The 26,685-nt window shown below is 47.4% G+C and overlaps 1 protein-coding gene across 3 annotated transcripts; it reads left to right on the top strand.

The window, feature by feature from the left end:
* The first annotated feature begins 1,075 nt into the window (after window positions 1–1,075).
* mocs1 (molybdenum cofactor synthesis 1) lies at window positions 1,076–25,966 on the top strand. 3 transcript variants are annotated; one of them, XM_084450795.1, is made up of 11 exons: window positions 1,076–1,410; window positions 3,344–3,479; window positions 4,278–4,445; window positions 8,753–8,917; window positions 9,478–9,539; window positions 10,217–10,328; window positions 18,383–18,495; window positions 19,530–19,640; window positions 20,625–20,745; window positions 21,171–21,218; window positions 23,016–25,962. In XM_084450795.1, the coding sequence occupies exons 1-11, from the start codon at window positions 1,174–1,176 to the stop codon at window positions 24,137–24,139; spliced, it is 2,397 nt and encodes a 798-aa protein (XP_084306921.1). In that variant the 5' UTR covers window positions 1,076–1,173; the 3' UTR covers window positions 24,140–25,962. The 3 variants fall into 3 exon arrangements, with proteins under 3 accessions (XP_084306921.1, XP_084306923.1, XP_084306922.1); XM_084450797.1 differs by having other exon boundaries at window positions 21,171–21,233; window positions 23,016–23,156; XM_084450796.1 differs by lacking the exons at window positions 1,076–1,410; window positions 3,344–3,479 and adding an exon at window positions 8,423–8,555 and having other exon boundaries at window positions 4,317–4,445; window positions 23,016–25,966.
* The last annotated feature ends 719 nt before the right edge of the window (window positions 25,967–26,685 follow it).

The following is a 26,685-nucleotide window of genomic DNA, read 5'->3' as shown; positions in this document are numbered from 1 at the left end:
GTGTGTCGGATAAGGGGCGAGGGCTATTCAGTTTAGTCACCCCTCAGGAAATTATACAATAAAGATTATGTCGCGCGGCCCTCGTGCTCCAACGCAGGAGACACCGCATAACCGATCTCTGCCATTGGTTGGGACAGAATGGCTATAGTTGGTTGGGACAGAATGGCTATAGTTGGTTGGGACAGAATGGCTATAGTTGGTTGGGACAGCGAAGATGTATTGTGGCAATCGGCGAAACGCAGTCTCTTTCTGATGAAAACTGACTTAAAGTCGCAATGAAATGAAAAAAGCATTCTGTCCCATTTTGGTTCACATAATTGGTCATAGTGTTCACCTATTCAACGATGACTTTAACATGAAATTCCTCCCTGTTTCGCCTAACCCTGATCCTTTTATTGTGCTCATCCAATCATAATACTTACATCAGCATACATACAACTTGCCAAAATGTCTAAAGACCTGTCGATCTCGGCGTCAATATCTCAAGGACAAAAATATGTAGGCTAATGAAAATGACAATGTTTAAGAGAAAGAAAGAAAGAAAGAAAAGGACAATGGTATGACCATCTACTGCTCATTTAAAATGTGTCCGTGTAACAGACTTCTCTTGCGTTGTGTAATAACTGATGACGGCAGGATCCCCAGTCAAGATTCTAGACAACCACATGCAATGCAATGCAATGTGTGTGATACCAACTTATAGATTTAGCAACTTTCTAGACCCCCCTGGCGACTTATTTCATGAATAGCGACAAATCTAGCTACTTTTTCTGGTCATTTGGGGAATTATTGTGTTGACAAGTAAGCAAGTTCAGCTCACTCATTAGCTAAATCCCAATCTGAGTGCGCAAACCACCCTTGCGGCCCCTCCATGGATGTATTAATAGAGGGGCCCCTCGCACTCAAATGCCGTCACGTGACTTGCAATACCGAGCCTGGCCTGAAAGCCCATGGTGGCTTCAATGCACCAAGCTGATCACTATTGCCCCGAGGAGAGACTGGTGACGCGAGGCTAAATCGCAGTCGCAGATGATTGGCTGAATAGGCCCACTCCCCTTCAGTGTGCATCCTGTAGCATAAAAGCGTAGGCTAATGCTATCTATCCAGAGTTGTTATTCGCTGCCAAGTGTCTTACTGTAAACACAGATAAGACTTTGTAGAAGTATTTACGCCATGGCTTTTCACAGCAGCAGGTGCGGCCGTCACCTTATTGAGAGACATAGAGATTGCATGGCCTTGTCAATTCAGCTTGGTAAACTAATCGCACGAAACACAGCAGCAGCGAGGATGCGGCGATGTTATTCCAGTGCTACGCAGAAGGAGAATGAACTTGAAGTCTTATCACATGCAGATCCAAGTGCAGCTAACTTCAACGTCGCAACAACGAAAACAGAAGCTAACGTCTTACAGGTAGGCTAATTTTGTATGGCATTTCTATGACAAAGTGCGGTTACCAATGTTCAAGATTCATTGCTGTGGTCCGTCTCTTACAGCTACCATTTAACATGCGAGGACACGTGCCTTTTGACACATTCAAAGTTGTCTTTTTCAGAAAGGAAAGAATAAGCAGTCAAAATGACACGCAAATGACGGTATCGTTACTCTACAGTTGGCCCTCATTTACATAGTTGACTCACTGTAATATAGTGATCCTGTGTGATACTTGTCCAACCATCGCTGGTTATGGATACTTTTGACACATTGGCAGCTATGATGTTTCTTGTGATGTGATCCACTGCATGCCAAGCAGGTATGAGGGTGTCTGATAATGTGTCTTTGGAAGGGGGGTAGTAACTGGGGTTAAGGGCTGGGTTAACAACAGTTAACAGTAACTACTAACATCAGAAGACATGGACTAAAATGTGGCTGTATTACTTATGTAGCTAGCTACAGCAAGTGACTTATGCTAACCAGGCCAGGTCAAGCCTGGCTTCTGTGAGTGGCTGGCTTGTTTCTGTTCAGGACTGGTAGGACGGAAACTAGTCATGCCACTGAAATAGCTGTGAATTGAAATGACATGAAATAATGTCTGATAAATTAAGATGGGTCTTGTCACCTGGACACATCAGTTCCAATGCTTCCAATGCTAATCCAGCACAATAAGAGCGGTATAGCCAGTTAGCTCATGAGCTCACAACAACTAGCAGCAGCTTCTAGACCTGGTCCTGGGCGATATCCTACAGATAACTCCCTGTTACAATCAATGCAATTTACCTATGAATGCGCTTCCTCGGCCCGCTCGTCCAAGTCTACAGACAAAACCGTTTCGTTACTCACCAAAGTAAAAACATCGTTAGAAAGATGAAAGCCTTTTCTCCAAGGTGGCTACAGTTTGCAGTCCCCCCACCTTTCAACTAAAAGGCAAATTTGTACACTTAAATGGCTAATATCCACAGTGCATCGACTGCCTTCTTCTACGGCGATTCGGCACTCTTCGCTTTGTTTAGCCTACTCACTGCTGCCGCCCATGTTGGGGATGATGCATTACATCTTAAATGGTGTTGAGAGACTCACCTATACTGTAGGTATAATTTCAAAACAGGAGTATTTCAAATGTTCCAATTACTGCACATGAATTCAATAACTGACATAGCACCACCAGGTAACCACATTTTTACATAGCTTCTATAACATCCAGTGACAAAAAAAATCTTCCCCACCAGGGCTTGAACCCCTGACCTTCAATCAATCAATAAAATCAATCAAAGCTTTATTTGTATAGCGCATTTCATACACAGAGGCAACACAATGCGCTTTAAAGAGAACAAGGGAGGTGGGCATAGGTCCCACCCCTACATATTCCAGAGGGACGCGAAAAAAAACACGGGCCAGAAAAGTGAGCTGTAAAAATTCTTCCCTGACCCCTCTCAACGAGGCGATCGAGCAAGCTCCTGGAGTATGTTTGTCTACCGGCTAAGAACATTTATAAAGCAATACATTACATTAAATTACATTTTCAGAGTAAGAAGGACTAAAAACATCATAGGATCAATATCCTATCAATTCAATATTTCCGCGGTAGGGTAGGAAAATTGGCTATTAAATCTGCAGGGGTTGATTCCCTTATGTTCATAAGTTCCTCTCTGGCGAAGGAACTGACAGTTTTATCACAAAACACAAAATTACACAAAAAACGAACAAAACTTGGACCAAAACACCGGGACCGCCATAGTGGCGCGTGCACAGTTGTTTACCCATCAATGTTATGCACCAACTGACCAGAACAAACTCCTAGTCTGTGAAAAACTAGCTGGCAAGAGAACTGATTCTGATTGACCTACAGTAGATCAGTCTTTTTGAGCAGACTTCCTCATGTCTTTCCCTCTGTATTGTTCACATCCAGGAGCTTCCTGTCCAAGGAGGTGGAAGGCAAAGGTTGAACGATGACGTCTTGCCCTTCTCTGCCTTCCTGACGGATGGCTTCGGTCGATGGCACAGCTACCTGCGCATCTCCCTCACTGAGAAATGCAACCTGCGCTGTAAGTTCCGCTCACGTGAGGGAAAGGGAGGTGTATAAACGAGCTCACTGCATTACCACAGCACAACACTTACTACAACTGGCTATTCAACCCTATTAATATCCCCTGTAATATGATTTTAAACATGTGGTATACCTGACAACATTTAAAACAGGGTTGCAAAACAGACTAATATTGATTTACTAGCGTAAGTTACATTTTCTGAGGCAACCGGTCACTAGTAGCCAAGCTACATTAACTAGCTTAAATGCACGTCCACAAAGCTTTTCTACATCCTTGCGAGACGAAGGGGATGCCAGTATGAGCTACGCAGTCGGTCAGGATCCGGAATTTCATGACAAGCCAGCTGCTTCAGAAGAAGCAAATGGTTGTGATGTCCTGCGTCCAGGCAAGGCTTGAGAGCTTTTTTTCATTCATTTATATTGTTAGACCAGCTCAGTGGCCTTGTGGTTAGAGTGTCCGCCCTGAGATTGGGAGGTTGGGGGTTCGATCCCCGGCCGAGTCACACCAAAGAAAATTGAAAATTGTGACTATGAAAATGGTACCCAATGCTTCTTTTTTTTTTTTTTTTTTTACTCTGTTTCTCTTCTTTCCAACCTTTCTAGAATTTTCAGCTGCTAAAACAACAAATTTCCCCCTGGGGGGATCAATAAAGTCTTATCTTAATCTTAACTCAAAACATTCAATAGCTCAAAACGTTGTGAGTCACTTTGGATAAAAGTGTCCGCTAAATAACTAAATAGTAAAGGAGAGTGGTTTGCTTGTTTGTTGAGTGTCCATGTGTCCCTGTCCCCCCAGGCCAGTACTGCATGCCCGAGGAGGGGGTGAAGCTCAGCCCGCGGGGGCAGCTGCTGTCCACCCCGGAGGTGCTGACCCTGGCCCGCCTGTTCGTCCAGGAGGGGGTGAACAAGATCCGCCTCACCGGGGGAGAGCCCCTCATCCGCCCCGACGTCGTGGACATCATCGGTGAGAGGGGGGAGGAGCAGGGAGGGAGCATAGAGGTGGGGTCGTAGGAGGAGGAGGAGCAGGGAGGGAGCATAGAGGTGGGGTCGTAGGAGGAGGAGGAAGAGCAGGGAGGGAGCATAGAGGTGGGGTCGTAGGAGGAGGAGGAAGAGCAGGGAGGGAGCATAGAGGTGGGGTCGTAGGAGGAGGAGGAAGAGCAGGGAGGGAGCATAGTGGTGGGGTCGTAGGAGGAGGAGCAGGGAGGGAGCATAGAGGTGGGGTCGTAGGAGGAGGAGGTAAGTAGGGGGTCAAGAGTTGGGAGAGGAGGAGGAGGTAAGTAGGGGGTCAGGAGTTGGGGGAGGAGGAGGAGGTGAGTAGGGGGTCAGGAGGAGGAGGAGGTGAGTAGAGGGTCAGGAGGAGGAGGAAATGGTGAGTTGTGGGTCAGGATGAGGAGGTGAGTAGGGGGTCAGGAGGAGGAGGAGGTGAGTAGAGGGTCAGGAGGAGGAGGAGGTGAGTAGGGGGTCAGGAGGAGGAGGAGGTGAGTAGGGGGTCAGGAGGAGGAGGAGGAGTAGGGGGTCAGGATGAGGAGGTGAGTAGGGGGTCAGGAGGAGGAGGAAATGGTGAGTATGGGGTCAGGAGGAGGAGGAGTAGGGAGGGAGCATAGTGGTGGGGTCGTAGGAGGAGGAGGTGAGTAGGGGGTCAAGGAGTTGGGGGAGGAGGAGGTGAGTAGGGGGTCAGGAGGAGGAGTAGGGAGGGAGCATAGTGGTGGGGTCGTAGTAGGAGGAGGAGTAGGGAGGGAGCATAGTGGTGAGGTCGTAGTAGGAGGAGGAGGAGTAGGGAGGGAGCATAGAGGTGGGGTCGTAGTAGGAGGAGGAGGAGCAGGGAGGGAGCATAGTGGTGGGGTCGTAGTAGGAGGAGGAGGAGCAGGGAGGGGAGCGTAGTGGTGGGGTCGTAGGAGGAGGTGGTGAGTAGGGGGTCAGGAGGAGGAGGTGAGGAGAGGGTCAGGAGGAGGTGAGTAGGGGGTCAGGAGGAGGAGGAGGTGAGTAGGGGGTCAGGAGGAGGAGGTGAGTAGAGGGTCAGGAGGAGGAGGAGGTGAGTAGGGGGTCAGGAGGAGGAGGAGGTGAGTAGGGGGTCAGGAGGAGGAGGTGAGTAGAGGGTCAGGAGGAGGAGGAGGTGAGTAGGGGGTCAGGAGGAGGAGGAGGAGGTGAGTAGAGGGTGAGGAGTTGGAGGAGGAGGAGGAGATGTGAAGGACAGTGTGAAGCAGGTGGAGAATGGAGAGAATGAAGGAGGCTGCACTAAGGTGCTGTACAATAATGGTTCTCTCATCCATCCATCCATCCATCCATCCATCCCTTGCCCCTCATGTTGTGGTCTGATCAGGACAGCCACTCGAATATTATCTGACTGTCTGTGCGTGTGGAGTATTGTAAAAGGTCACAGGCTCTAAGCACACGCTGTGACAGCTGTATCCAAACCCACACTCTTCCAGGTCATGTTTGCAGGATGGTAAGAATTAATAAAATGTTAAAATGTAGGCCAATAGTGCTTCTGCATGATGCTTGTAGCATCTATTGCCGGGGTGCCCAATACCTCGACCGTGATCGAGCAGTAGATCACAGAGGCAATGCTGGTAGATCTCCAGCCATTAAAAAAAGCGACTTGATGACGCAAATTGCAGTCAGTGTCACCTCCCTTGACCAAATGAGCAACGTTTGCCTCTTGATAGTTTGTAGATTTACACGTGTGACAGTTTTCATGATTGAATCATGTGTGGGCTGATCATCAGAGGCTTGTATGTGCTGTTTAAGTCCCGAATTTACTTTCACTTTCAAATAAGCGTTCTACATCAATAAATTAACCACTTCCAATTCAGTTTTATACAGTGTATTGTGTATAATGGTAAACTAGAGGGCTGATTAGTAACCTAGCAAAATCAATCAAAAACTCCTCAATCAATCAAAAATCAATCAATGATCAATCAATCAAAAAGTCAGGATTATGCAACCCTAGCTGATCCATTCAGTGCAAGTCAGCAGAGTATATTGTGCTGTGTGATTGAGTCATTTAAGAAGGCTAAAGACTCTGTTCTGACCACTAAGATAACTGTTACCTGGTAAGATTGTGCAAGGCAAATATACAACAAAGTTAATGTTCCACCTCCAGTGTGAAGTAATTGGCAGTTTGATTAATAAATGTATTCTTTGATATTGAAACACTACCCTTAATATTGTTATTTTTTTTTAAAATATGTTTTCAGCAATATGATTCTTTTAAGATAGGCCAATGACTTTAATGAGATGTGAATGAAAACCTAGCCAATAGGCTCTTTGCACAAGCTCCACTACTTCCTGAAATTCTACAGGCATATTTATTTCCTGGGGGGGGGGGGGGGTTCTGGTGTGTGGGTGTGTGTGTGTGTGTGTGTGGGTGTGTGGGTGGGTGTGTGTGTGTGTGGGTGGGTGGGTGTGGGTGTGGGTGTGGGTGGGGGGTTCTGGTGTGTGTGTGAGAGAGAGATCTACTGTGACTGTCCTATTTTATTGCATTGTATTCAAGCACTACTTAAGGACACCTCTTCCACTTATCTTTTCAATGAATATTTGATGCAAAGCTTATGTGAGTGTGTGAACATATTGGTTTGTGTGGATGTGTTGGAGTCTTGTTCTGGTGCTTGTGATGAGTTCTGACAGGCAAACCCGTCTCTTGGTGCTGCCTTGTTATTCTTCCCCTTTAGCTGGGGAAACAGCTCTGGGGAGTTCTAGTTCCCTCTCTGCTCCTTGATGACACACACTGGCTCCCAACATGTCATGTAAGCCCAGCTTGATTTTGAAATGAATGATATGACATGGTTGCCCAAAGGGTGTGAAGCTTGTTAGCTATTGCCACACATCAATGCTGACAGAATTAGTAGTTTAAGACGACTTTCTCAATATCATTTCACTAGCAAGACACGGATGACGACAAATATCCTGAGAGGCCCAGTGAGCTACGGTGGCTCAGGAGGAACAAAGCGTGCAGCAGTCTCCGTCTCCATGCATGCCTTCAGGGGGAATGAATTCTTAACGCCTCAACTGCATGTCGGATCCTGTGATCCAACCATCTCTTTGTCCTTCTCTAAATTCAGTTCACTTCAATTCAGCGTGCTTGAGCATTAAATGCAATCAGAAATCTAACAATATACAGTTAATATAATTATTGATTTATTTTTAATGTGCTGAGATGGTGTGTAGGGCCTGGCCACACAGGGCAATGGAATTTAATATATTGAACTATGTCTGTCAAGTGTTTCATAAACGGAAATGGTTGAGTATGTTTCTACTTTTACAGAATCAGTGGAAATGGGCCTATGTTGCCCAGTCCAGTGTGTCTAAAGCCAATGTTCTGGCAGGAAGAAGATATCCATATGGCCACAGCATCACCACTGGTCATGTGACCAATACCAATGACCACCACTCCTGCTTTGCAATCACCTGACTTCCCTGTGGGCACTAATCATTCATGTTAAAGCAGGCCATTAAAGTAGCGGTCTTAATGGGTGTAGAGTGGAACTAAACAAGGTCAAGCTTGGAATGCTCTCTTTTCTTGTTTGTGGACATGGGATAATCAGAATCAGAATCGGTTTATTGCCATGCAGTTTTGCAACGTAGGAATTTGCTTTCGGCCGAGACAGCATTGGACAGGGTGCAGCACGAGACAGGACAGTGCAAAGGGCAAGTACAAAACAAAACGCTAGTGCAAATAAAGGTTAAGCTAAAGAGAAGAGCAATGTTCAAAAGGTAGTGCAGTCTGTTTATACAGTGAGTCTGCAGAGTGTAATGTGTGAGTGTGTGTATGTGTACATGTGTTTGGCGTGATGTGAGTGCGGTCCGTCCAACACCCGAGGATGGTGTTGCAAGCAGAGCTGAAATCCACAAACAGGATCCTGGCGTAGGTGCCTGCGTGATCCAGATGCTGTAGAATGTAGTGGAGGGCCATGTTTACTGTCTGACCTGTTTGCTCTGTAGGTGAACTGCAGGGGGTCCAGGAGAGGGTCCGTGATGGATTTGAGGTGCAGCAGAAGAAGGCGCTCAAAGACCTTCATTACTAATCTGTGATTAAAACAAATCACAAAAGTCTACTTGATGTCAGTCAGTGAAGGTGTGAAGAACACCTACTGCTGTTTATTGTACCATGGCAAACTGTCTGATTATTTCTTCCTCCCTCTCTCTTCTCTCTCCCTCTCTCTCTCTTCTCTCTCTCTCCTCTCTCTCTCTCTCGCTCCCTGTGCTTGTCTCCCTTAACGTCTGTCGTATCTGTGTGTGTGTGTGTGTGTGTGTGTGTGTGTGACTGTCCAGCTGAGCTGAGGAAGTTGCAGGGTCTGAAGACCATAGCTGTGACCACCAATGGGCTGAACCTGGCCAGGCAGCTGCCCAGACTGAGAGACGCTGGCCTGGACCTGCTCAACATCAGTCTGGACTCTCTGGTGCCAGCTAAGTTTGAGTTCATCGTCAGACGGAAAGGTAGGTACACAGTATAGGTGCAATAAAGACTGGCTTAAGCTATACAGAAAATGGACCATTAGTGTATTAATTTGTTATATTTTAATTGTATTACTTATAATAATCAGGTTGGGTTACAGCCCCAAATGGAATAATTTAGGGATAAAGATGATGACAAAACACTATTACTCAAAAGTAGTTCCTCAAGTTCCTCTTGTGCAGGTGGATGGAGGAGCTCAGAGGGGCAAGAGCCTGGGAGGGAGGGAGGTGCAGATGGATGGAGCAGCTCAGAGGAGCCTGGGAGGGAGGGAGGGAGGGAGGGAGGGAGGGAGGGAGGGAGGGAGGGAGGGAGGGAGGGAGGTGCAGATGGATGGAGGAGCTCAGAGGAGCCTGGGAGGGAGGGAGGGAGGGAGGTGCAGGTGGATGGAGGAGCTCAGAGGGGCAAGAGCCTGAGAGGGAGGGAGGTGCAGATGGATGGAGGAGCTCAGAGGAGCCTGGGAGGGAGGGAGGTGCAGGTGGATGGAGGAGCTCAGAGGAGCCTGGAGGGAAATGAGTGAGATGAATTGCCTTCCTCTTATCAGGGTTCCACAAGGTCATGGAGGGCATTGACAAAGCCATCGAAATGGGCTACAACCCTGTCAAGGTAACGACATCCATTTCACCACACTCAAAATTGCTTGTGCCTTTATATGGGATTAGAATCATGCCATAATTCGAAACTGATAAAAAAACGATGTGAAAGGTTGTAAGTCAGTGTTTGAATGCTTGAACACGGTTTTGCAAGACTGAAAATAAGTTTTGAAGGCTTGCACAATGTTTTGATAGGTTGAAAATAAAATTAGAATCTCTGAAAACTTTGTTTTGTATTTGAGTTTTCCTTTTTCACAGCTGCAACTGCTTTTTCAACCATACAAAGTCACTTTTTCAGAGATTTGACCACACACTAACAAGGTCATGTCATGTCATTTGGCAGCGTTCTTCCGCAGGGTTTTGAAAAAACGGTGGACTTGAAACTCCACAGCAGCGGTCTGAAAATTGTGTGACAGTAGGGGGCGCTGTTGCACATGTTCTGCATGGATGGCTTAGCTGGCCTACCTCATGGTTCCATGCGCATTACGTGCAATCTTGGACTTTTTTTCACCTTAAGACACCCATAAATCTATGCTACCTTCATGTCGAGACATATTAAAAACAATTTTTCACCCAAGACACCCATAAATCTATGCTGTGGTGACCCATGTAGTGCTAAAACACAGAATTAGTGCACTTATAGCAGAATCTCTCTTGAGCCTTGAGCCTGCTCCTTACTGCCCCCTGCAGGTGAACTGTGTGGTGATGCGGGGTCTCAATGAGGAGGAACTACTGGACTTTGTGGCCCTCACAGAAAAGAAACCTCTAGAAGTACGCTTCATTGAGTACATGCCCTTTGACGGTAAGTAGACTGTAGCAGTCCCTCGAATGAATTAATAGTCTTGACTGATGATCACGGATTTATTTTGCGTAGTAATCAACGAAAACCACCGTAAGAACTGTAATGATTACAGAAAAGAAAGTATTAGCTTGCATACTACACATTCGCATACACACACGTGAGCTAGCGACCGAAACATAAGCTAAAACAGGCTTGCATACACACAGAGCTAACTAGCTAAACAATCAATCACTGAAATGATATACAACATCACGGTAGCCTACATTCACACAATATCACCATAAATACTGACCTTTATGCTTCTTCGGGGGGTGCTAAACTATATATGAAGAGGATTTCTCGTTCACACACGAGCGCAATCATTCATCCTTTTTTCTCATACTTCTCTCTAGCTGAACTCAGCGCGCGATTGCAACTACACACGCATTTCAAAATAAAGGTCCCGTTAACTCAAATACAGGAAGTGATTCCACAAAGGTCTAAAAACGGAAAATATGTAGGCTAATCACACAGTAGAAATTATATCCACTGGACATAGGCAAATTCCTTTCTAAGACTAAGAATAAGAAACTGAAATATATCCTTTACACTCCCACCAAAATTATGAGTTTCAATCAATGAATAACAGAATAATTTTCACATTAGTAATAACAATGCCCCTTTACAACTATAGGCCTAAGAAGCCTCTAATAGCAGAACTAACTTCTGCACAGGACGCTCTAATATGGAAGGTTTACTGAACCGTTCACCTTTCTTACTCAAACACTTATCTCCTACTGAGATCTTGACTCTCCTCACAAGTCCATCTTTACCACTGTGTGTCTCTATGACTCTTGCAAGTCTCCATTCACCTCTAGGTGACAGTCCATCTGAGTCCATCACAACATCACCTACTTGTAGATTTCTCATTGGCGAGTGCCAACGCTGCCTTGCGATGATGTTGAGGAGATACTCTCGTTTCCAGCGACTCCAGAACTGCTCTGCCAGATACTGCACACGGTGCCATCTCTTGGCTGCATACAAGTCCTCCCTTAGGAATGTGCCAGGCGGAGGCAGTGCAGTTCTGGACTTCATGTGGATCAGATGATTGGGGGTCAGAGGTTCCATGCTGTCAGGACTGTTTCAGCAGTGAGGGGTCGACTGTTTACTATGGCCATGGCTTCATAGAGTAGAGTCCTTAGTGAGGCATCGTTGAGTCGGCCAGGGGCGAGTGACAAGGTGGAGTTTAGGACACTTCGGACGGTTCTTATTTGACGTTCCCACACGCCTCCTGCATGACTGGAGTGAGGTGCGTTCATGACAAAGTCACACTGTTTTTGTGACAGGAACGTACTGAGTCTCCGTGTGTCGAGCTCTTGTAGAGCAGCTTTGAACTCGTTCCTCGCACCAACAAAGTTAGTGCACTGGTCACACTGGATCTGACGGACTGCGCCTCGGACAGCAATGAAGCAACGCAGGCCGTTGATGAAGGCGTCGGTGGACATATCCTCTAACATCTCGATGTGAATGGCCCGTGAGCTGAAACAGGTAAAGAGCAGACCATATCGTTTGTGCTGTTTCCTTCCCTCTGTAGTGACAAAAGGACCAAAACAGTCCATGCCACAGTACGTGAATGGCGGAGAGGGCTCTACACGTTCTGTAGGTAAGTCACTCATCCTTTGGTTCTCTGTAGGTCTTCTGTGCCTACGACAGGTCACACACTGACGGATGTATGAGGCAACTGCTCTACTCATACCAGGTATCCAATAGCCACTGGATCTGATTTCGTTCGTGGTGAAGCCTTTTCCCTGATGGTTTGTCTTTTCGTGGTTGTGAGCTATTATGAGTCTCGTCACATGGTGCTCCTTGGGGATGACGATTGGACGCTTGAATGAGTCAGCGAGGGACGAGTGCTGGAGTCTTCCTCCCACCTTCAGGATGCCGCCTGTGTCTAGGAAGACATCAAGGTGGTACAGTTTGTTGTTATGTTGTAGCTGACTTCCCTTGCCCCCCATCTTGATTTCCTTCTCGTATGCTTGTCTTTGCAGATCTTGGATTATGACACATTCTGCACTTTCCTGCTCACACACTGTAGAAAGAGCAGATGATAGAGCAGATGATTTGATTTTCTTAGCCCGTCGCAGAAGGCGGGCCACAGCCTTGACGGCTCGCGACCATGATGAGAACTTGGACAGACGGTCGGCGAGACTTATCGGTTCCGTGGTCTCCGTTTGTAGGGTCTGTGCCTTTTTGACTTCCGGATCTCCTATGGACAGGTTTGGTGTTGTGTTTTGTGGAGTAGGTATATCCTTTTCCCAGAGGAAGCGGGGTCCCGTGAACCAGTCTGATCCAAGAAGTTCGTTCACTGTTTTTCCACGAGATGCTCCATCCGCTGGATTATCATCCGTGGGGACATAGTGCCATTGCTGGGGGTTTGTGCTTTGGCGGATCTTCTGGATGCGGTTGGCGACAAAGGTGTGAAAGTGCCATGCATCGTTATTTATGTAGCCCAAGACCACCTTAGAGTCTGTCCAGAAGTATTCGTTGCTCACACCATAGCCAAGCTCCTCTCTAAGCATGTTGCTGATGGTCACCGAGACCACCGCTGCCGTTAGTTCAAGCCTTGGGATCGTAGTCAACTTTGTTGGAGAAACACGGGCCTTCCCTATCACTAGAGAGCAGTGAATCTCTCCTCCTTGGTTCTTGACTCTCAGGTACGAGCATTGACCGTAGCCACTGGTGCTCGCATCAGAGAAGTGATGCAGTTCCGTTTCTACGACCTCTCCAAAGTTGGAAGGGACGTAAACTCGAGCGATGTTGATTTTCTCTAGGTTGGTCAAGTCACGTCGCCAGCTCTCCCACCGTGGTTTCAGTACCTCTGGCAGGGGTTCATCCCACCCAGTACCTTGGTGACACATTTCTTGTAGTATCCTTTTTCCATTGAGCACGTAGGGCACAAGGAAGCCGAGAGGGTCAAATATGGAGGCCACTGTGGATAGTATGCCTCTACGTGTCGCTGGCTGGTCTTTCAAGGTGTTGTTGAATCTGAAGCTGTCTTCCACTATGTTCCAGTGTATCCCTAGCGCTCGTTCCAGTGGCGTGTCCTGGAAGGTCAGATTCTTCGTCTTTGTGTCTATCGCACACTCTGATGAGGGTATACTCTGTAGGACAGCAGGACTGTTTGATACAAACTTGTGAAGGCGGAGACCTCCTTTGGCGCATATATCCTTTGCCTCGTGTGCCAGCTGAATGGCCCTTTCCACTGTGTCCGTGCTTGTGACTCCATCGTCCACATAGAAATCTCTGGCAATGAACTGGGATCCTGCTGTATATGACTGACTGCTTTCCTTTGCCAGGTATTTCAGTCCATAGTTCCCGCAGCCTGGGGATGACGCCGCACCGAAAAGATGTACCTTCATCCGATAGTCCTGTGGTGGTGTGCTTGTATTTCCATCCTTCCACCAAAGGAACCGAAGGTAGTTGCGGTCATCCTCTTGGACGTGGAACTGGTGGAACATTTTCTCTATGTCACACATAAGAGCGATAGGATGTTGTCTGAACCGTATTAGGATGCCTGTCAGGTTGTTCATCATGTCTGGTCCTGAGAGATGTTCGTTAAGGCTAGTGCCGCTGTACCTTGCGGAGCAGTCGAACACTACACGCAGTTTTCCAGGCTTTTTGGAGTGGTAGATGCCATGATGGGGAATGTACCATCGTTCACCGTAAGTACCATTGTCGTGTACTTCTTCGACATCACCTCTCTCTATGACTTCTGCCATGTATGCTGTGTAGTCCTTCTTATACCTTTCATCTCTGCTGAGCTTCCGTTGTAGATGACTGAGCCTGATTTCAGCGAGTTTCCTGTTATCAGGCAGGAGTGGCCGTTGCTTAAAGGGGAGGGGCATCTCATAGTGTCCTTGGTCATTTTTCCTTATTCCTTCTTTGAGTTTGCTCAGGAACATGAGATCCTCTTGTGAGACCGTCTTGTCATCTCCTTTGGTGTCCTTGAAATCTGACTCCAAGGCGCTTATCACATCCCTCGGCGTTGCAGGAGGGAGTTCCTTGACCGTGACTCTGTGACACAGGCTGCGTTCTGTTTCATCGTGGTAGGGTGATGAGCAGCCAACAACGCTCCATCCTAAGTCTGTGAGGATGGCGTAGGACTCATTGTCTTTTCCTGCTAGCACCTTTCTTGGTGTTAGCGCTCTGGGACAGTTGTATCCAATCAGGAGTCCTACCTCGCAGCTGAGAAGAGGCGGCATTTCGTCGGCGATTGGTTCCAGGTGAGGCCATCGTTTTGCTGTCCCATGAGTAGGTATGTGGTCACGGTTCACAGGAATACAGTTCTTTGTGTACGAAGGAGGAAGATCAATGTGAGCGCTGGAATGATAGCCTCTCACACGGAGTCCAGTTACTCTTTCACTTTTCGTGATCACACTCTCTCCGAGCATGGTGGTAAGTTTCAGTTTGACAGGACAGGCTTTGACTTGTAATTTGCTGCTTACTTCGCTGTCAATGAAGGTGCTGTCTCTTTGAGTGTCTAGTAATGCGTTGACAAGATGTTCCTTCGATGGATTTCTGGCCGAGGACACCCAGACAGGTACGATCATGGAAGTGCTGCCTGACTGGCCTCCTATGGTGACGTTGTGTGTGATGGCTGTTGTAGTTTCATTGGCTGTATTCACAGCCGCAGCCGTGTCCTCAGTAGCTGCAGGCCGTTCTCTATCTTCACGTCTCCTGTAATTCTCATTATGGAGACAGGTGGGGTGCCTTCCTTTGCATGTGTCACAGGCGTGGCGGTGGCGGCAATCCTTGGCGCTGTGACCCGGTTTCAGACATCCGTAACACAGCTTATTGTCCTTTACATACGCTCGCCGTTCCTCCAGAGACCTTTCCTTGAAGCCTGAGCACTTTGGGAGTCTATGGCTTTCCTCTTTACACCACATGCACGGGGTCTTTCCCTTCCCCTGTTCTTGTGCACCGTTGTTTACAGCAGTTTGAGTACTGAGGACGTTAGCTTTATTTCCCTTTCTTTCCTTTGAATTTCCTTTTTCATGAGTTGCGGTATTTGAGTGGAGAGCATATAGGGAGGTGACTGGGTTGCATGATATCTCTGCTTCTATTGACACAAAGTCAGAAAACTCTTTGAAAGTGGGAAAGTCCTTACCTTCCAAGAGGGCCTTTGTCACCTGTCGGTTCCAACGGGATGCAAGCCAATCAGGAACTTTCTGTATGAGTTTCTGGTTTTCTTCACAGTCACTCAGGATTTCTAGTCCTTTCACGTGAGGCATGGCTTGGAGACAGGCATTGAGGAAGTCAGAGTATGCTCTTAAACCCTCAGCATCCTTGGGCTGTATTTTTGGCCATTTTGATAGTTTGTCCCTAAAAGCTATCTGGACAATGAATGGCTGACCGTAGCGCTTGTTGAGCTTTTCCCACGCATCTCTGTATGCCTCATCATCACTTCGATAGAATGTGCCTTCAAGGCATTTTTGAGCAGGGCCACTGACATATTGTTTTAGGTAAAACAGTTTATCTGCTGAAGGGATGCCCTTACGGTCTACAAGTGACATGAATGCGGCCTTCCATTCTATGTAAAGCAGTGGGTCTCCACTAAACACTGCTGGGTTAGGCGTTGGTAGTCTATTTATGGCTATACTGTCTTGGATCGCTTGGGCCAAACAGGACATGTCACTAGATGGCGATGGCGCTGATGTGACAGCGCATATGTTCTGTTGAGTTGGACTGGTGGAATTATGAATGCGAGCTGAAAAGACAGCACGTGTGTTCTGAATGTCATTTTGTTCCGTGAACTGCTCATCGCTGATCTGTGATTTCTCTGTCATAGGTCTCTAGTTTGACACGAGCAGTCTCCAGGTCCCTTTTTACCTTTAGTCGCTCTAGTTCAGACCTCTGCATGTCTAGCTTACCTTCCATTTGTCTTATTTTCTCTTTTTGCTCTATTTCTTCTTCCATTAGTTTGTATTGAGCTTTCCTAGCGGCGAGCTCTGCAGCTGCATCAGCCCTCTTTGCTGATATGCTCAGTGTTTCAGAATGATGGCTTGCATTAGATTGAGAGGCAGTGCCGTATATGGAGTGGGCATAGTCATGGGCTTGTAGCTGACGGAGGCGTTTCCTTTCACGCTCTGCATCAAAGTCACCATCTACTTCTGCCATGCGATCATAGACTATTTTCAGAATGTCTTTAGATACTGCCTCACATGCATCGATTCTGCGCCTCATTTCAGTAGTTGGTGCTGTACGTTCCCTTATTTCACTGTACACTCATGACATCTTCCCTTTCCTTTTCAATGATATCTGCTAATTTAACCAACTCACTTTCTGGTATGTCATTCTTTAAGTTGTCCTTGGTTGTTCTGATTACAACTTTCCAATGAGCATACAGTCTAAGCAGTCCTTTTTCCTTTTTCTTTAGTTCTTCACTTTGGTAGGCTAGCATTTTCTCCGTGGGCACACTAGTACGTTCAGAATGACGTGGTAATGATAATCCAGGGTGATCCATTTTTTGTTGAGATTCAGCAAGATATTTTTCCTCACATTCAGTTTGATTTGGTAAGTCTGTACTTTCTTTCATTTCCTTTTGTTGGCTATCTTTCCTTTCCTTGTCGCCCTCCATTTTGAGTGTTGCTGCGTCTTACCAGCTCTGTTGACCATCACCGTTGAATGCTGCGACTCACTGCTTTGATCCGTGCCGTCATCTTTAGGCAGCAAGTTGTGGCAGGTGAAGGCAAAGTTCTTGCTAAAGGTCTTACTAAAGTTCTTACTAAAGTTCTTACTGTAGCAGTCCCTCGAATGAATTAATAGTCTTGACTGATGATCACGGATTTATTTTGCGTAGTAATCAACGAAAACCACCGTAAGAACTGTAATGATTACAGAAAAGAAAGTATTAGCTTGCATACTACACATTCGCATACACACGTGAGCTAGCGACCGAAACATAAGCTAAAACAGGCTTGCATACACACAGAGCTAACTAGCTAAACAATCAATCACTGAAATGATATACAACATCACGGTAGCCTACATTCACACAATATCACCATAAATACTGACCTTTATGCTTCTTCGGGGGGTGCTAAACTATATATGAAGAGGATTTCTCGTTCACACACGAGCGCAATCATTCATCCTTTTTTCTCATACTTCTCTCTAGCTGAACTCAGCGCACGATTGCAACTACACACGCATTTCAAAATAAAGGTCCCGTTAACTCAAATACAGGAAGTGATTCCACAAAGGTCTAAAAACTGAAAATATGTAGGCTAATCACACAGTAGAAATTATATCCACTGGACATAGGCAAATTCCTTTCTAAGACTAAGAATAAGAAACTGAAATATATCCTTTACATAGACCACATCTAACTATTATTCCATATAGAATGCTATCTAATGATTGACCAATAAAATAGGATCTTTGATTGGTGTCATTCTGGTTCTGTTGTCCAATCACTAAGCAGAAAATACAATGCTCATAAATTAATCCATCTTTTATGACTCTTATGAACCATACAGTTTATTGATACATGATCGTGGATCTTAAGGTTATTAAGGTAACACAGTATTTTTCATAATATGGTTTTAGTCAAGAAAAAACGTTAACTCGGGCAACTTTTAAAGCAGCTGATATTATGCAAAAATGATTATTGCGTTTTGCGGAGGAAGAAGGAGACAAATGACAAACATACATGAGGGTCTCTGCCCAGACCCTAATTATTTAAACATTCTTAAATTAAAAAATATCTTTAAGACCATGTATCTGAAATCCAAACAGTACAATGCCTGAGTAGGCATTAGCATGTTTATTCTGCATTACCCGGGGCTTGAACTCACAACCATGGACATCAAGGGAAGGTCATGTTCTTGTTGAGCCAAGTGAGAAGCTAACAGTTTGGCCTTCGCTTGATCTTCTAATAAAACGTATTAAGTTCTACAAAAGAACGTTCTCAAACTGTTTTTTGTTTGAAATATCATTATCGCATCTGTTCTTTGTGAAGCCCAACCCACCATGAATGCACCTGACATTAGATCGACTGTATTTGCCCCCTGCAGGTAACAAGTGGAACTTCAAGAAGATGGTGAGCTATCAGGAGATGCTGGACCGCATCAGGCAGCAGTGGCCCTCCCTGGAACAGCTTCCCATCGGCCACACGGAAACAGCCAAGGTCAGGCCCCTCCCACCTGTCCTACCCCATCTTAATACCAAGGTCAGGCCCCTCCCACCTGTCCTTCCCCATCTTAATACCAAGGTCAGGCCCCTCCCACCTGTCCTTCCCCATCTTAATACCAAGGCCAGGCCCCTCCCAACTGTCCTTCCCCATCTTATGGCGCGTTCCAGGCAACCCGTAACTCGTGTTTTTCCGACCTCCTACACGTGAAAATGCTCTGGAATGGCAGTCAAACCCGTAACTTCCCACCTGTGAACTCGTACAGATCGATGTACTCCCAGTTGCCGGGTGGGAAGTTACGGGTTTGACTGCCATTCCAGAGCATTTTCACGTGTAGGAGGTTGGAAAAACACGAGTTACGGGTTGCCTGGAACGCACCATTAATACCAAGGTAAAGGCCCCTCCCACCTGTCCTTCCCCATCTTAATACCAAGGTCAGGCCCCTCCCATCTGTCCATCTTAATATCGTATTAATCCATACTAAGAATCAATTATGTTATGATAAGTCATCCACTTCTGCAGATAATAAGGTGTGTATTTAATTTAGTCAATTGTGCCCTGCTGTGTGATTGGTTGCCTCTGTTCATCTATCAGTGAGACAATCACTTGGCTGTGCATAAGTAATGAGATTCTCATAGCTGCAAGAATTGATTGCAGTAGGTGGGAATTTTAAATGTATAGAGGCGCATATCATGAAACCCTGGCCAGGTTTTGGTGGGGTGCTAACATGACGGTCTTTATACCATGGTCTTACATGTGAGTCTGGTCCATATACCTTTTTCTCTCTCTCTCTCTCTCTCTCTCTCTCTCTCTCTCTCTCTCTCTCTCTTATCCGACTCCGACTTTATTATTGTTTGTATTTATATTTTGCTCTTGCGTTTTGCACTGTCCCGTCTTGTCCTTGCACCCTGTCCAATGTTGTCTCCATGTTATGCACCATTGACTGAAGCTAACTCCTACTATGTGGTAAACTCCCTGGCAATGAACGGAATGTGACTCTGATTCTCCTCTCTGTCTTTGACCTCCTCTAGACATTCAAAGTGCCAGGCTTCCAGGGCCACATAGGCTTCATCACCTCCATGTCAGACCACTTCTGTGGCTCCTGCAACCGACTACGCATCACCGCTGACGGCAACCTCAAGGTGAACACTGCAGCTGTGTCCAAGGAGTGTGTGTGTGTGTGTGTTTGTGCGCATGCATGTGTATTTCTGTGCACATATAAAACCTCTTTTCACACTATGATAAAGTACAGAGCTCAATAGGTCAGTGAGGGTCTGACCAGGCAGTAGCTAACTAGTAATGAGCAAGCGAAATGGTGGCGCCTTAAAGGACAGGTTCGGAATTTAGCGTTATAAGCCATGTTTAAAGGTTATTTACAATCATATACAACGGCTGATATCAAAGTTTCATCAAACGGTGCACTCTGGAGATCTAGCCCGTCACCGCGAACACAGTCAATGGATCCATAGGTGCATAGACAGAATCCCTCACAAACACTATAAACTCTCGTTTTCAAAGACAGGAAACTCACTGAGTGGTCACTGGTGTCCGTTGATGTTCTGCCAAACAAAATCGCCACAAAGTATGCTTCCGATCGGGTTTTATTGATCATTTAGCATGGAACTATTTTAACTTGCAGTACATACATTTGTTAACTTCCACTTGAGCTTTGAGAGGTTTTGACTGAGTTTGGAAGCTGCAATAGAAGAAGAAGAGCTGCATCCGTGTCACAGGTTTACAAAACAACAACAACAACAACAACAAGTTGAGAAGCCTAGGATTGCTTTGCAGCTGCATTTTTTTTGCCAGAGCATCAACGGACACCAGTGACCACTCTGGGAGTTTCCTGTCTTTGAAAACGAGAGTTCATGGTGTTTTTGAGGGATTTTGTCCATGCACCTATGGATCCATTGAGTGTGTTAGCGGCGATGGGCTATATCTCGAGAGTGCACCGTTTGCTGAAACTTTGATATCGGCCGATGTATATGATAGTAAATAACCTGAGAACATGGCTTATAACGCTAAATTCCGAACCTGTCCTTTAAAAAGCTTTCTCTCACATACTCTCATTAGATCATGAAGTGTTTTCAGAGCGTATCTGTTCTCATTCCTCCTCTCCTCCGCAGGCGTGTTTGTTCGGGAGCTCGGAGGTGTCTCTGAGGGACTGTCTACGCTCAGGGGCTTCTGACCAGGAGCTGCTGGAAGTCATTGGGGCCGCGGTGGGCCGGAAGAAGAAGCAACACGCAGGTGGAGCGCCTGATCTCGTTACCTGGGCCGGCTCTGGAGGGGGGCGCAGGGCTGACCTCGTTACCTGGGCCAGCTCTGGAGGGGGGCGCAGGGCTGACCTCGTTAGCAAACATGCAAGACAGTTAAAAGACAGTTAAAGACAGCATACATGGAAGCATCACAATACCTATGGAGCATACAGCATACAACTAAGCATCACCACCACAAACTCTTCAGCAAACACGCAGGACAGTTAAAAAAAACAGTTAAGACAGCACACATTGAAGCATCACAACGCAAATATAACATAACATGCAGCATACAATTACACAGAACACAACACATAAGATTGTGCCCCCTGTTTCAAAAGTAATCTCTCTCCCTCTCTCCACCTCCTCTCTCTCCCTCTCCCTCTCTCCACCTCCTCTCTCTCCCTCTCTCCACAGGCATGTTCAGCATCTCCCAGATGAAGAACAGACCCATGATCCTCATCGGTGGGTGACACGGCTGTACGTAACACTCACTCACCCCCTCCTCCTCCTCTCACCCCCTCTCATCCTCCTCCTCTCACCCCCTCCTCCTCCTCCTCTCACCCCCTCCTCCTCCTCTCATCCTCCTCCTCTCACCCTCTCTCCTCCTCCTCCTCTCACCCCCTCTCATCATCCTCCTCTCACCCTCTCTCCTCCTCCTCTCACCCCCTCTCCTCCTCCTCTCACCCCCTCTCCTCCTCCTCTCACCCTCTCTCCTTCTCCTCTCACCCCCTCTCATCCTCCTCTTCTCACCCCCTCTCCTCCTCCTCTCACCCCCTCTCCTCCTCCTCTCACCCCCTCTCCTCCTCCTCTCACCCTCTATCCTCCTCCTCTCACCCCCTCTCATCCTCCTCCTCTCACCCTCTCTCCTCCTCCTCTCACCCCCTCTCCTCCTCCTCTCACCCCCTCTCCTCCTCCTCTCACCCTCTATCCTCCTCCTCTCACCCCCACTCCTCCTCCTCCTATCACCCTCTCTCCTCCTCCTCTCACCCCCTCTCCTCCTCCTCTCACCCTCTCCTCCTCTTACCCTCTCTCCTCCTCCTATCACCCTCTCTCCTCCTCCTCCTATCACCCTCTCTCCTCCTCCTCCTCTCACCCCCTCTCCTCCTCCTCTCACCCTCTCCCCTCCTCCTCTCACCTCCCTCCTCCTCCTCTCACCTCCCTCCTCCTCCTCTCACCCTCTCTCCTCCCATCGCCCTCTCTCCTCCTCCTCTCACCCTCTTTCCACCTCCTCCTCTCACCCTCTCTCCTCCTCTCACCCCCTCTCCACCTCCTCTCACCCTCTCTCCTCCTCCTCCTATCACCCTCTGTCCTCCTCCTCCTCTCACCCTCTCTCCTCCTCCTCTCACCCTCTCTCCTCCTCCTCTCACCCTCTCTCCACCTCCTCTCACCCTCTCTCCACCTCCTCTCACCCTCTCTCCTCCTCTCCCCCCCTCTCCTCCTCTCACCCTCTCTCCATCTCCTCTCACCCTCTCTCAACCTCCTCTCACCCTCTCTCCACCTCTCACCCTCTCTCCACCTCCTCTCACCCTCCCCTCTCTCCTCCTCTCACCCCCTCTCCTCCTCTCACCCTCTCTCCTCCTCCTCTCACCCTCTCTTCTCCTCTCACCCTCTCTCCTCCTCACCCTCTCTCCTCCTCCTCTCACCCTCTCTCCTCCTCACCCTCTCTCCTCCTCCTCCTCTCACCCTCTCTCCTCCTCCTCTCACCCTCTCTCCTCCTCCTCACCCCCTCTCCACCTCCTCTCACCCTCTCTCCTCCTCCTCTCACCCTCTCTCCTCCTCCTCCTCCTCTCACCCTCCCTCCTCCTCCTCTCACCCCCTCTCCTCCTCTCACCCCCTCTCCTCCTCCTTTCACCCTCTCTCCTCCTCCTCTCACCCTCTCTCCTCCTCCTCTCACCCTCTCTCCTCCTCCTTTCACCCCCTCTCCTCCTCTCACCCTCTCTCCTCCATCTCCTCTCACCCTTTCTCCATCTCCTCTCACCCCCTCTCCACCTCCTCTCACCCCTCTCCTCCTCTCACCCTTTCTCCTCCTCGTCTCACCCCCTCTCGGTGTTGTGCACTCTCAGCTCCTCCTTTGATGCTGATACGTTTGTAAATGACAAAATGCGTTTTTAAAAATTATATTTCATGAAATCGCCTCGAGTCCCCTTGAACTAAGGCTTGATCATACAGTGCATGCTTGGGGCTGTTTTGAGTTAAAATTTTAAAAAAGCTTTGCCCACCTCCTTGGTTGTCTTAGCTCTCATTCTTCCCATCTTGCAGGCACCACATGTCAGATGCCGCTGTTCCTCCCCACTGCCCGTGACAGCCACGTCCTATCCCCCCCCTCCTCCTATCACCCAGATACTGCAGTCCTCACTACACTGATGGCCACTGGACTGTACCACTCTGGTGGTAAGGGTGTCCAGCACAGCAAGGACCCACCGTGCCTTTCACACTGCCTTGTTTCAGCAGGAGCCCCTGATCCCAGCCGCCCAGGATCCCCTCAGAGGTCCCATATTGTAAAAAGAAGTCGTGTTTTCGAGGGTGGCAGTGTCTATAGAACAGCCCCCCTCTGGGAATATGCGAGTGACGACAAACTCTCCATCCCCTCTTCTCAAACTAAGACCGCTGACCTCATCACATGCACAAATGTCTTGAGTCACAAAGACAATGACTGCCTCAGATACACACAAGCCAGGTGTCCTCACTTAAGAAAGAATCACTTAACAAGGACCCCTGGGATTCACGCTCTTTGCACAACCCTGGTCCCCTCCCTGGTCGCTAGTATCAGGCAGTGCCACGGGAAGGCCTTCAAAGACCACCCCAAAGACAAAGTCCAACAGCTGACGCAGGAGCTCCCGGAGGCGGACACCAACGTCCAGGACGCCCCCAAGATGGACCATATGTCCACAGCCCAGCTGACGCACACAGACGCCCAGGGCCGAGCCTCCATGGTGGACACGGGCAGGAAAGCCCCCACACGGCGCATCGCCACTGCCTCCGCCACCGTTAATCTGGGGCCCACGGCTTTCCGCTTGCTTTGCGACAATCAGCTAGCCAAGGGCGACGCGCTAGCCGTGGCACAGCTAGCCGGCATCATGGGGGCCAAGCAGACCGCCGGACTCATTCCGCTCTGTCACCCGCTCCCCTTAGACCATGCCTCTGTCACCTTTGACCTCGACCACGGCCAGTGTGCGGCCTTGGTCACAGCAACCTGCTGCACCACGGGCCGCACAGGTGTAGAGATGGAGGCGCTTACGGCTGTTTCCGTGGCAGCGCTGACCCTCTATGACATGTGCAAAGCAGTCAGCCATGACATCACCATCACTGACATCAAACTGGTGAGCAAGACAGGCGGGAAAAGGGACTTCTACCGCAACCCCTTGATTTCGAGTCGCCCATGACTTCTTCCTCGTGTTAGATTGGCATCAATTGCAGCCCTAGTTCAGTCAATTCAACAAGTGAATTGAGAGTATCCTTCTTCAATTTAGAGTAGCTTCATTGAGGGCCTGAACTCCTGTGCAGCTTTGTAAAAGCCCTTCCAGACTGCTCCTCCTGCTTCATGGAGTTGCTGAGGAAATGCCTCATGAATGCTCATGCTACAGGAAGCTTATGCATTCTGCTCATTGGAGGGCAGTGCCTTGTGAAGTCCATCGATTCTCCTTCTGTCCCTTCCAGATAACAGGGCATTGTTATGTGGCAATGTGTATCTCTACTGTACGCTGTCAGAATAAAATGCACAGTTCTCAATTTGACAAACACAATTCTGAAAATAAGATTAAAATGAATTAAGATGCACCCTTCTGTATTACAGTAGATGGGGAAGCAGGCTGGAAACAAATTATACACTGGTAACCCCTCAACCGCTCAACTCTAAACCAACTAAGTTAATATGTTTGCCTGTTATTGTTTTGAATAAAACATAATGATCAAGTAGTGTTTTATAGATTACATTAAAAAGATAATGGTTATTTGCATTTCCTATATTAATTATGCGGGTTCCTGTAACCAATTGATATATTATGTATTATTTAACATATTAGGAAAGTTTGTAATGATGAATGGCTCTTCCTCAGGATGTTCAACTAGACAAAGCAAAGATATGTGTGCCATGGTATATTGATCAAAAAGCAAGCTATTATTTGCAGAAAATGTATATTACCCTGATTCACACAATTGTCAATTTTTTCACTTATGTCACACCATGGAAAACAACACTTAGTATGATTTTAATATGATTACCAGCTAATTGTAAGCGTTATAAATTATGTCTATCAGTGAGGACTAACAATACCGACTCTGCTTATTTTACTCTGCAAAGGGGCACGAGACAGGGCTGTTCCCTGTCCCCTCTCCTTTTTGATCTAGCTATCGAACCACTGGCTATAGCTTTACGACAACACGGTGGGATAAGGGGTATTACCAGGGGGGCTGAGGTCCGCAAGGTGACGCTATACGCTGATGATCTCTTGCTGTTTCTGTCTGACCCTGAGGTTACAATTCCGGAGTGCCTGGAGACCATCTCACAGTTTGGTGCAGCCTCAGGTTACAAAATCAACCTGACAGAGTGTGATACTCCCAATTAACAGGAAGGCACTGGCAATGTGCTTTGATTCGTACCCTTTCCGAGTAACAACTGGGGCTCTGACATATCTGGGAGTCGAGGTAAGGAGGGGTTACAAAGTTGTTTAAACATAACTTTAAACCAATCATGGACAAAACTAAGAAGGACCTTACACGCTGGTCCGCTCTCCCATTATCCCTGGCAGGTCGCATTCATTCGGTCAAGATGGTTCTCCTTAAGTTTCTATACCCATTTCAGACGGTCCCAATTTTCTTGCCCAAATCATTTTTTAAGGACCTAGATAAATGTATTAGCACTTTTATTTGGAACAAAACTATACCCCGTGTACGCAAGGCTATACTGGAGAGGCGTAAGGCGAATGGTGGTCTGGCATTGCCAAATTTTTTATATTATTACTGGGCAGCAAACATACACAAACTAAATATTTGGTATGATACCTTTATGAAGGGAGAAGGCCCACACTGGTCCCTTATGGAACAGCAGTCATGTTCACCTGCCTCCCCAGTGTCCATGATGTGCGCTCCTCTACCGGTGGATGTGGGGGCCCATACAGATAATCCGCTCGTAAGAGGCACCCTACGCATATGGACCCAATTCTGCAAACACTTTGGCTATAATCAGTCGTTGGTGTCTATGCCTCTTAGCTCTAACCCTTTGTTTAGACCTTCCCTGTTGGATACAACCTTTCAAATTTGGTTCAGAAAGGGATTACATTGTGTGGGAGACCTCTTCATAGACGGGGTGTTTGGCTCCTTTGAACAACTGGTAATAAAGTACAACTTACCAAGGTCCCATTTTTTCAGGTATTTACAGATCCGTGATTTTACTCGTGCACAATTCTCATCCTTCCCATCCACACCACCAACCAGCCCATTTGATGAATGTTTTAATATGAAGCCGTACCAACCAGGCTGTGTGTCCAATTTATATAGTAGGATTCAGGAAATGGAAGGCTGCTCTTAAGAACACCTAAAAGCACAGTGGGACTTGGGCACGGAGCTCTCTGAGACAACCTGGCAATGGGCTATGGAAAGGATACATAAGTCTTCAATATGTGTGAGACATGGATTGATCCAGTTTAAAGGGGTCAATCGCTTACATTACTGTAGAGCCAAATTGGCGCGTATATTCCCGGGCTCAGACCCACACTGTCCCAGATGCCTTCAGGCCCCTGGTACCTTAGGACACATGTTTTGGTTGTGCCCGAAATTGCACACATTCTGGTCAGAGATTTTTAACACATTTTCCTACATTTGTGAAAAAGAGGTGGACCCTGACCCTGCCATCGCAATATTTCGGGTTGTCCCTAACAACACTGAGTTTTCTAGGCATCATTCAGATCTAATGGCGTTCACAACATTATTA

This window comes from Borostomias antarcticus (genome assembly GCF_949987555.1).
Source record: "Borostomias antarcticus genome assembly, chromosome: 16".
NCBI lineage: Eukaryota > Metazoa > Chordata > Actinopteri > Stomiiformes > Stomiidae > Borostomias > Borostomias antarcticus.
The sequence above is the reverse complement of the archived record's forward strand: the minus strand, read 5'-3'. Positions and strand labels throughout refer to the sequence as shown.